General features: G+C 35.1%; 1 protein-coding gene across 1 annotated transcript in view; it reads left to right on the top strand.

Moving 5' to 3' along the window:
• LOC125647579 (uncharacterized) overlaps window positions 1-12430 on the top strand; it is a 38448-nt gene that overhangs the window by 17548 nt on the left and 8470 nt on the right. The window contains exons 15-20 of the mRNA XM_048874306.2: window positions 293-2370; window positions 2467-2697; window positions 6042-6258; window positions 8391-8533; window positions 9541-9665; window positions 10491-10607. Coding sequence (XP_048730263.2) covers window positions 293-2370; window positions 2467-2697; window positions 6042-6258; window positions 8391-8533; window positions 9541-9665; window positions 10491-10607 — 2911 coding nt within the window. The remainder of the gene's footprint in view (window positions 1-292; window positions 2371-2466; window positions 2698-6041; window positions 6259-8390; window positions 8534-9540; window positions 9666-10490; window positions 10608-12430) is intronic.

Raw genomic sequence — 12430 nt, 5'->3', positions numbered from 1 at the left:
CTATGTGTTATGTACATTCATGACCTCTTTATGACCTTGACCTTTGATCTCAAGATCAAAATTATAGGTTTATTTTATGGATTTGTGTTCGGACTATATCTTTCATTTTCTTCTACAAAGGCATATCATATTTTTACACTCAGGAAAGAGGTAATTTATACCTATTAACAACACCCTTTGGGAGATTGGGGTAAGCGGGGGGTATTCTTAGTGAGCATTGCTCACAGTACCTCTTGTTTGGTTTAGTTGTGGTCTCTTTTGTCCGAAATATTTTACTGTTTTCTGTTTACAGGGCCTCGATGTTTATGAATGAATTTTCAACCATCCACATTCTGTCTGAAAATGTGGAAGCTGCAACTTCAAGTCTCACAAAATCATACCAGGTATTCAATGTCAGCCAGACTTCAGCTAGGAGAACTTCTAAAGAATCAAAGTCAAAATCCAAAAAAGGCAAGGCAGTGGAGGCATTTGGATTTGATGAAGAACAGCAGATAGAGGGAGACCCAGGTCAATACCAGTTTTCACACCCACTCTGCTGGCAACACTTGATAGACAATGTGACCTGTGACCTTTGTGAAGATGACACTGTCAAGTTGGCTGTTTTGTCATACTCCCTTGTTACTGCGAAGTTTGATGTCTACCTTCAACAGAATCTTAGATTAAAAACTTTGGAAAAGATCTACACTGTTTGTCAAAGGTTTATCAATCTGAAAGCTAAAACTGTAATGCAGGATCAGTCATCGGTGTGTTTATTCCAAGACGATTCGGATCTGAGAGATATTTATGTGGAGTGCTTGTCTCTGATGGCAGAAACCAGTCTACAGCTGGGAAAGACGGACATGTGTGCAAGTGTCATCCAGACAGCCCAGGAGTTCTTCCAAACCCAGCATGTGAATGACCTGGTAGCTAACTTAATTCAGAATAAATTTACTGTCTTTAAGGCCCAAATGTGTTTAATGAGGAGTTTGATTAGTGAGATGGATTCCTGTGATAAAGAATCTGACATTGTGGAGGAGAATACCCCACTGGAGACGTCCATCAAACCAGAGGAGGTGGCTTCAGAGATTTCAAATAAATCAGAGGAGGTTGATCTGCTTAACGTCACTGAGGTGGATTGTCTTGTGGATGACATTGAAAAACTGGATATTAATGACATGTTAGATGCCAGTGTGAACCAGACAGAGGCAGGAATCAGAAAAAACAAAGGAAGAAGGGGGACTCGGAAAAAGCAGGCCGAAATGGAGACCAATGAAGTTCTGTCAGGGACATCGTGTGTAAAGATCAAAGAAGAGGCCGTAATGGTGGAATCAAATGCCACGAAGAAGTCTACTGCAGGAACAAGGAGAAAGAACAACAATAAATCTGTTCACTCAAGTAATGATAAATCAATCCACCCAAGTACTAATAAGTCAGTCCACCCAAGTACTAATAAGTCAGTCCACCCAAGTACTGGCAGAAGGCAGGGAAATACTAATGGCAGTTTGACAGAGGAACCAACAAACACCACAGTCTCATCAGCTTCGGACTTTGTCTTGAAAACTCCGTACAGCGTAAGCAGTAGGAAGGCCCTGATGTTCAGCTCTGATTCTAGTGATGAGGACACTTCTTCTACGTTACCTGTTAGTAAGAGTGGTACTGGGTCTTCTGTGACTACAGGTAACCCAGACAGTTGTTCTTCAACAAATTCCACACCAACTACTAACAAAAGCACCTCCAAGTCCAGAATTCCAAAGTATGTTAAGCGATCTAAAGGATCTGAAGCCCAGAGGGATTCCTGCACAGACATGAGAATTGTTAAACAGGTCAGCACACAGGATTCCAGCGTTGTTCAAGATTCATCAGTGTCCAGAGTCAAAAGAACTGTGAAACAGGAAAACAAGGAAAATGTTCCTACAAAGAAAACCATCTCTAGAAGGGGAAAAGCCATAACAAATGGGGAACCAGCCACGACCTCCAGAGCAGAACCAGTCAAAACCATGTCCAGGGGTAGGAAGAAAACTGTTGAGAAAGTGGTCCAAAGTAACTGCTCTGATAATCAAGAAAAAAATCCGACAAAGGATGATGTATATGATTTTGATGATGGTGACATCACTGAACCAATGGAAGCAAAAACAACAGCGAAGAAAACCACAAGGAGGATGAACACTAGAGTCAAGAGGCAGCCTGCAGAAAAGGTCAGGAGTGCAGGAGCCGTAGACAGTGATGTAGAGCAGGCTGATCTCAGGAGACAGATTGGTTGCTACAGTGTGGAGGAGGAGACCAGTCTATCATCAGAGGAGGACCAACCAAGGATTCAAGACATTCATATCTCCAAACCAGAACTTTCTGATTATCACCATTTTGTGGAAAATTATTCAGTACTGCAAGAAGGTATGATAGGAAAAGTTTGTAATATTATTGGGAAAAAACTTGTTTACCTTTGCCTGTAGTATCTTGACCACAGTAAGTTTTGGATTCTTTTTGTAGAAGTTTTGAATGATTCCATCGAGATCCCTCGAGGTGGGAATGATAAAAGGACAAGGAGAGGCAAGGGCAAAAAGGTCACAAAACCAGATTCACCTGGGGAGGAAGCACCAGGAGGTACAGACACCAGGGAGATTCCTAGATCCACCACCCAGGTCAGCATGCAGCTCACCCTGGAGAGAATGAGAAGGACAGTTCCACTACAGAAACTGAACAAGGATACTGCTGGAAAAGGTGAGGAGACTCGGAGAAGTTTTTTCTAACTGGAAAACAGTTTTCAATCCAATCCCTATGTCTATTTTGATCTGCTGTCCATAAGTAAGCTGTTCTTTGACTGCTAGTGTCAGTTGTCCTCTGACTACTCATTTCTAAGGTAACAGGTATTTTTATGATTATTGTTGTACATTTATATAGTGCCTTAGATAATCAACAAAATTACTTAAAAGTGCTTTAGATGTAAAACAAACTAAAACAAACAATAATAAATGCATAAAAAGAATATGCAGTATTACTAAACTGAGGATTAACTTAGTAACTAAGAGTAGGCATTTTATCGTGACAAATCTTTTGAACAAATGTCATTAAATTCTTTTCTTTCTTTTAAATGCACATTGCATTGTGACATCACTTTATTTACCTCCAGCTTCAGCAGAGTGTATGGAAATTTACTCCTGGCTTGTTAGCCAATCAGAACTTGTCTTACATTTTGATTTTTCAAGTTTCTGGATGTGATTTCATTTAAATTTATTTCCATATGTACACATTAGCAGCTACCTTGTAGCAAATTTGTCATGCAACTTTAATGTATCCCAAGAGAAAATACTGTACACATTTTTATTATATTAACTTTTATTTTGACAAAAGTGAAAAGGTTTGATCAATCACAGAGAACAAGGTGAAGAAATTGTGCATATTTACTAGTTATTGATACAGGCTGCTTTTGTATACCAATAATCCCCAAAGAAAAATGAACATACCATACCTGTAAATCATTTCTTGAAAACGAAAATCATTTTGTACTTCACTGCCCTGTTTATGATAAGCTTTGATATGAATATTATGACATTGTAACAAAGCATTATACTGTTGTACTGATTCCATTAAAGAAATTGTTAACCATGTGATTTATACAGTACTCAGAATGTGTAACTATTTAGATCTAGGTGTTTTATGCACAGAAAACAAATCTATTGACTTTGAAGAATTGAGTGATTTTGTCCTACATGCTATAGTTATTATGTTATAATCAAGTTTTCTGCTGTTTGTCATTTGACTTATTAGCTCTTCTGAGCCGAAGGCTCAAAGAGCTAATGCTATGGCCATTTGTGCGGTGTGCGTAAACTTTTTAGAAAAAGGGCTATAACTCAAGAACCCCTTGGCCAATTTTTTTCAAATTTGTTACAGGGTATCATTGGCCCAAGGGCTTTCATACATATTAAATAGAGGGATGTGACCCTTTAACAAGGGGAGATAATCAGGAAAATACAAACAAAAGTCGTGGTTGCTAAAAAATCTTCTTCTCAAGAACCACTGGGCAGATTATCACCAAACTTACATATAAGGATGAGGATATGTTGTAGATTAAAAATTGTTCAAGGCATTACCCTGGGGCAAAGGGCGTGGTCTCAAGGTCACTTCAAAGTTGACCTAAATTTATATTTCCTTAAATCTTTGATATTTTAGTCATTATAAGGACTAGGATCATCAAATTTTGACAAATGATGCATCTTAGGACCTTGTGTCAAGTTGTCTCAAAAGTAGGTCACGGTGACCTACTTTTTGAATTTTGCAGGTATTTATTTTAAAATTAATTTTGATGCATATCTTGGACACTTTGAAGCCTATGATCATCAAAACTTGTCAGTTGGTGGATCATGGGACCTTGAAATGCGTCAACTAAAAAATAGGTCACCGTGACCTACTTTCTGAATTTTATGGCTTATCATTTATAGATATATTTTAAGTTGTTATTTCAAATACCGAGAGGTTTAGAATCATCAAATCTTGTAAGTTGATGCATCTTGAGGCCTTGAAACATATTTATAAAAAAAGTAGGTCACAGTGACCTACTTTTTGAATTTTGCAGATATTCAAATTTCACATTTTCAATTTTAGATGCATATTTTGGGCACTGTAAAACCTAGGATCATCAAACTTTGTCAGTTGATGCGTCTTCAGTCTTCGGTTTGTGTTGACCAAAAAGTAGGTCACCGTGACCTACTTTTGGTATTTGACAGCTAAATTACTATATTTCAGACACTATTTGACCTACAATCATCAAACTTTGTCAGTTGATGCATCTTGACCAAAAAGTAGGTCACTGTGACCTACTTTTGGCATTTGACAGTTATATTTATATATTTCAGTCACTAATTGACCTACAATCATCAAACTTTGACAGTTGATGCATCTTGAGTCTACGGAGTGACCAAGAAGTAGGTCACTGTGACCTACTTTTGGCATTTGACAGTTATATTTATATATTTCAGATACTATTTGACCTACAGTCATCAAACTTGCATGTTCGAAGGGTTTCAACCAAAAAGTAGGTCAACTTGACCTACTTTTGGAATTGGACAGCTATATTTATATATTTCAGATACTATTTGACCTATAGTCATCAAACTTTGTCAGTTGATGGGTCTTGCATGTTCGGAGTTCGCTGACCAAAAAGTAGGTCACCATGACCTACGATTGGAATTTGACAGCTATATTCCAATATTCAGATACTAATTGGCTTAAAATCATCAAACTTTGTCAGTTGATATTTCTTGGGTTCTCAAATTGTGTAAACCAAAAAGTAGGTCACATTGACCTACTTTTTTTGAATTCTTAGGATTTAACTAAAGATTTAGAATACTAAGAGGCTAAGAATAGAAATGGTGGGGTTGTACAATTTATCAGAAGAGCGATTCTAGGCCCTTGGGCCTCTTGTCTTGACTGTCAATAAATTAAATTGAACATACAGTCGAACCTCGTTATCTTGAACTCATGGGACCGAGACAAAACTTAGAGATGTCATAGGATTTGAGATATCGAGGGTAAAATACTTAAAGAATAAGTCAATGAGACTTCCAAATCACTTCGACATATCCTTGGTATTTGAGATATCAGTGTTCGAGATACCAAAGTTCAACTGTATTTTCAAGTTGATAAACTGATAATAATTTTGTTATTTTTAGTTGGATTGACATGCTTTCTTTACTAGAATCTGAGTCACATATGATTTTATCAAGAATTTACGTAAATTTGAAAATAAAGGAATGAATCCAACATTTGGCCACCCAGCCTTATTAAGAGATAAAAAAGAAGAATTTGTGCATGATTGTATTTAGAAAATAGATTTCATTGTTGAAAATACATTTTTTATATCTACATTTTGCTTTCATTTCTGTACGCATATTATAAGCCATTAAAATAATGGTACTATATTTATCAAAATTCATAGGCACATTGTTCACATTCATGAGGAAATGGTTATCATTTCAGTTGGTAAAGATATCGAAGGTAAAACCATTGGAAATATTTAAATATGACAGTTTCCTATGAAGAATGAAGTGTATTGTTTTCTCATTTAGCCGTTTCCCCAAAGGACGAGGATTTGACGAGTATGCTGGAGACGGCATTTGAACAAGCTCGACACCTTCCCACTACTGGACTGTACACGTCCATATGTAACTTGCTTGCCCTGCAGTATGTTACCAGCTGTCCACTCAAAGCCGCATATTACCTAACGGAGGGGATGGTGATCACATTCCGACACCAGTCTCTGGTCAACTGCAGTCGAAAGATTAGGTATGTTACCATGGTCAGCTTTGGACATCAGTCTGAGGTCAACTGCATATGGGAAATCAAGTAAGACATTTTTCTCTCTTTGCTGATGTTATGACGATAAGGTTCATTGCTACAGACATCAGCCTCTGGTCATCTGCAGTAGGTCGATAAAGTAAGTCATCCAAAACACATAAAATACTGGTAATATTTCTTAAAACATTCACATTTTTACAAAATACATTTTATTCATAAAATTTTTACATGAAATTTCTTGTTAAAAATCAAGTTTCAACTCTAATGATGAAATAACTTGATATAAGTGATTATTCTAGCAAGATGCAGAATTGGCTTTTTTTAATGAGGTATTTTTAGCAAGATGATATTTGTGTGTTGGATGTGTTTCAATCAGAGTCAGGATAAAAGCGGTTGGATGTGTTTCAATAAGCGGGTGTGTTTCAATAAGTGGTTGTGTGTTGTGTGTGTTTCAATAAGCGGTTGTGTGTTGTGTGTGTTTCAATAAGCGGTTGTGTGCCGGATGTGATTCAATAAGATAGTTTGATTCAATAAGCGTTTTGTGTGTCGTGTGTGATTCAATGTGTGTTGAGTGTGATTCAATAAGTGGTTGTGTGTTTCAATAAGTGGTTGTGTGTTTCAATAAGTGGTTGTGTGTTGGATGTGATTCAATAAGCGGTTGTGTGTTGGATGTAATTCAATAAGTGGTTGTGTGTTGGATGTGATTCAATAAGCGGTTGTGTGTTGGGTGTGATTCAATAAGTGGTTGTGTGTTTCAATAAGTGGTTGTGTGTCGGGTGTGTTTCAATAAGTGGTTGTGTGTTGGATGTGATTCAATAAGCGATTGGGTGTGATTCAATAAGCGGTTGTGTGTTTCAATAAGTGGTTGTGTGTTTCAATAAGTGGTTGTGTGTTTCAATAAGTGGTTGTGTGTCGGGTGTGTTTCAATAAGTGGTTGTGTGTTGGATGTGATTCAATAAGCGATTGGGTGTGATTCAATAAGCGGTTGTGTGTTTCAATAAGTGGTTGTGTGTTTCAATAAGTGGTTGTGTGTTGGATGTGATTCAATAAGTGGTTGGGTGTGTTTCAATAAGTGGTTGTGTGTATCAATAAGTGGTTGTGTGTTGGGTGTGATTCAATAAGTGGTTGTGTGTTGGATGTGATTCAATAAGCGGTTGGGTGTGTTTCAATAAGTGGTTGTGTGTTGGGTGTGATTCAATAAGTGGTTGTGTGTTGGATGTGATTCAATAAGTGGTTGTGTGTATCAATAAGTGGTTGTGTGTGATTCAATAAGTGGTTGTGTGTTGGATGTGATTCAATAAGTGGTTGTGTGTATCAATAAGTGGTTGTGTGTTGGGTGTGATTCAATAAGTGGTTGTGTTTCAATAAGTGGTTGTGTGCCGGATGTGATTCAATAAGTGGTTGTATGTTGGATGTGATTCAATAAGCGGTTGTGTGTTGGATGTAATTCAATAAGTGGTTGTGTGTTGGATGTGATTCAATAAGCGGTTGTGTGTTGGATGTGATTCAATAAGCGGTTGTGTGTTGGGTGTGTTATCAGATACAGGCTATAAGCAGGTGTGTGTCGGATTTCAATAAGTGTTTGAAGGTTCATTTGATTTTCAACCTGATGTTTGATAAACTAGTAAAATGTCATTCTACTGTAAAAAATCAAATTTAATGATTGTTTCATAGTAAATAACAGAATTTGTTTGTCATTTAATAGAAAGTAATAGAATTTGTCATTTCATAGTAAGTAATAGAATTTGATTGTCATTCTATAGTAAATAATAAAAAATGATTGTCACTTTATAGTAAGTAATAGAATTTGTTTGTCATTTTATAGTAAGTAATAGAATTTGATTATTATTTTGTATTAGATAATAGAATTTGTTTGTCATTTTATAGTATATGATAGAATTTAATTATTGTTTTAATTGTAGAATTTGAATATTATTTTATAGCAAATAATTGAATCATTTTATAGTCAATAGTAGAATATAATTATCGTTTTGTAGCAAATAGAATTTGATTATTGTTTTAATAGTAGAATTTGGTTATCATTTTCTGGTAAATAGTAGAATTTAATTATTGTTTCATCAAAGTAGCGGTATAGTACAATGTAAGTGATTGTGTTTTAGGAAATGTAGAAAGGAGATAAGCAGTGAGGCTCAGGAGAAGGGTGGGGCCCAGGAGGGGGAAATCAAAAATACCATCTATAAAAATTTAATGTTCAACAAAACTCCACAGGATTTGCAAAAAATCATACAGGAACTTCCAGAAGGTAAGAGTTAAATAATAAAGATATCTAAGTATATAGATTTCTTATTTCAGAATATTGAAATTTACTTGATATTTTTTATCATTACAGTTATATATGTAAGTCAGGGTTTGACATTTACTTTTTTGAGCACTAGACCAGTCGGGCTACTTCAAATGATTTTTACTAGACCTGACCTTACATCCACTAGCCCTGACCAACTTTCCAGGAAAAAAAACCCTGATAGATTCTCCATATATATCTAAATACTTAATTCAAATTACAAACATTAAGTTTGAACTAAAACGTATTTAATTGTCTCAAACAAATATTTAATCTCATCATTCAGTTTGATGCTTTTATTTTCAAACACATTTTCTGTTTCTTTAAATTCTACCCGTCAAGGAAATTCTTTAGTCCATTTAGAATAAAATGACCTCAACCTTTTTTTTTATTTCTACTTCATAAGCCCTGCTTTTTTTCTTCCCAACCTTTTCCTTCTTTTTTTCTTTTGGGACATCTTTCTTTGAGGACGAGATGTCGTATTTGAATATAGAGACATTCCCGCACATATTTCAACAACGAAAAATGGCTGTTTACAACATGATTTATTAATTTGATAAACACTTTCTTATAAATATTTAATTCAATTAAACTGGGTTTTTTAAAAAATGAATTCAATTTATATCTATTTATCCGAAACATAACTTTACACACACATTAATATTGAGTAGATGTCGTAAAACATCACTTTCGACCGCGACTTATTTATTAGAACTAAAAATAGAGATAATGTCACCACGCAGTTCAAAATTGCTCTCAAACTCTTTGCAGTTATTTTTCTAGTTAAGAATAAAATATCATCTGGTTTAAAGTAAAGTTTCTTGTTTATTTTTTTAACACAACCAGTCGGACTAGTAAGTCGACATTTTATCTGACCGGACCTATCATTTAGTAGATTTGGTCGGTCGGACGTGCCTTAGTGTCAAACCCTGTAAGTAAAGCTTTAAACTGTGATGACTTGATTTTAGATTGGACAGTGTGTCAGGTTTCCTTGGTAACCAATCCTCAAGTTCCGGACGAGATGGTGTTGAGCAGTATGAGGAAAGAGCAGGATCCTGTAATTGTCAGACTGGGGGCATTTAAAACTGCACAGGTTAGTGTATTACTTTACCAAATGTTATGCAGTTTAGTGTTGAGGTACACTGTACATGGCTGATGGGAGCCATATATTTTCTTACTTATTAGTAAAAATAAATTTAATTTTCAGTGAAAATATTGCAATACATATCACAATACAACTAAAAATATTGCAATACGAAATTCCAGACAACACCTACCCCTTCGGATGTATTTATTATGTCATTGCCCCTTACCTGAAAATATGTCATAATAGTGGGTCAAGGTCACAGAACCATGACATGTTGCTCACCTAGCTTTTAGGAACTTCAAACTTCTAGATATTGCCCAGGACATAAAAGTGTGTCATTATTGTGAATCATTGTCACAAAGGTCAAGGTCACAGAACCATGAGATGTTGTTAGGACAATAACGTTGCCATTCTGGTTCTAAATTTAGCTTTTCAGATTGGACCAGAATGACCAGTGTCTGGTTTTTGAATGGCATTTTAAAAAATGCTTCATAATACAGTAAAACATGCTTATAATAAATTCAAGTTTATTGCAAAAAGATGTTTATTCTCCTATGAGAGGAAAATATCGAAAATTTTGTTGGATATAATAAAGTTTGGTTAGAATGAACAGTTTTTCACTGGCCCTGGAGGTTCACTACAATGGTGTTTTACTGTATAATGAAGTTTGGTTATAATGAACTGTGTTTAGCTGGTCCTTGAAGTTTGCTATAACCATGTTTTACTGTATATTACTTCAAGCAGTCTTTTGTACCAGGGTGACACAGGACCAAATGTCCTGTATGAATCTAAAACTTTTAAACATACAGCAAGGAACTTGTATTTTCACAGGGCAGAAGAATTTTGTCAGAGTTTTCAGACATCATGGAACAGAGCCACAACAGCATCAAGATCACAGACAAGACAGAATGGTGGCAGAACCGATGGATGTTGGATGACAGACTCAAGGTTTGTTCAAAACTTGAATCATTGTTACTCAAAGTCTTGTCTGAGGGAAGGACCCAATGGTTTTAGAAGCCACTTGCTGCTAAAGGCCATTTTGAAACAATGATTTTTCCCATTATATCTGGACTCTGTTTAGAGGCTGCCAGTCTATGCAGTTAAAAAAAAAGTGCATTTACAGTAGAATATTATCACATAAGTCATTGATAAGAAAAGTATGTTACAATATCAATACATTTATTTCACATTAAAATGTACCCCTGTCAAATAAATGTTATGTGACAATCGGTGTTGGGTCTTAACGCATGTCTGTTGGCCTGAGATCAACAAATAATAGGGAGGATCAATAAATTTAAACATTGTCTGACTGTTGTGCCAGTGAAAAATCATGTTTGGTTATATGAAAACAAAACCTTCACCCATGATAGACCAGGTTAAAAAAAATAAAATTTAGAATTGATACTCAGTAAATATACATGTAAATGACTTCTGAAAACTGAATTAGGAGGCTTACATCACAAGTTGCCGACCTTGTACCTGATGATGATTTAGATGAAGAGTCTGATGTTATTGATGATGTAAAAATTTATAAAAAGCAATGGAGGAGGATTTCACTGATATGATGAATGCCTAATATTTCTGAAAAAATCAAGTATCAAAACCTGCACTTTAATATCATTTGTTAGTAAAAATTAAGCAATATATTACATTTTATCTCGAGTCACCAGAAGGGCAGACAACTCTGGTATAGGAACAGTAACTCTGGATGGTTACTGGTCCTACGGACCACTGAGTTGAAATGATAAACTGAACAATGGTTGTGTATTCTAATATATGTATTTAACATTAGGATGTACTTCACCACTTAGACAACTGTTGTCTGGGACATTGGCGATGTTTAATATATGTACATGTATATATGTATTTCACATTAGTATGTACTACAACACATAGACAGATATTGGCTTGGATATTGGCAATGTTTAATACATATATGTATATACCAATGTATATATTTCACATTAGTATGTACTACAACACATAGACAGATATTGGCTTGGATATTGGCAATGTTTAATACATATATGTATATACCAATGTATATATTTCACATTAGTATGTACTACAACACATAGACAGATATTGGCTTGGATATTGGCAATGTTTAATACATATATGTATATACCAATGTATATATTTCACATTAGTATGTACTACAACACATAGACAGATATTGGCTTGGATATTGGCAATGTTTAATACATATATGTATATACCAATGTATATATTTCACATTAGTATGTACTACAACACATAGACAGATATTGGCTTGGATATTGGCAATGTTTAATACATATATGTATATACCAATGTATATATTTCACATTAGTATGTACTACAACACACAGACAAATATTGACTTGGATATTGGCAATGTTTAATACAATATGTATATACCAATGTATATATTTCACATTAGTATGTTCTACAACACATAGACAGATATTGGCTTGGATATTGGCAATGTTTAATACAATATGTATATACCAATGTATATATTTCACATTAGTATGTTCTACAACACATAGACAGATATTGGCTTGGATATTGGCAATGTTTAATACAATATGTATATACCAATGTATATATTTCACATTAGGATGTTCTACAACACATAGACAGATATTGGCTGGGACATGGCGATGTTTGATATATGTGTTTATATATTTAACATTAGGATGTTCTACAACACATAGACAAGTATTTGCTGGGATATTGGCGATGTTTGATATATGTGTTTATATATTTCACATCAGGATGTTCTACAA

Source organism: Ostrea edulis, chromosome 6 (genome assembly GCF_947568905.1).
Source record: "Ostrea edulis chromosome 6, xbOstEdul1.1, whole genome shotgun sequence".
In the NCBI taxonomy this organism is placed as follows: domain Eukaryota; kingdom Metazoa; phylum Mollusca; class Bivalvia; order Ostreida; family Ostreidae; genus Ostrea; species Ostrea edulis.
The sequence above is the reverse complement of the archived record's forward strand: the minus strand, read 5'-3'. Positions and strand labels throughout refer to the sequence as shown.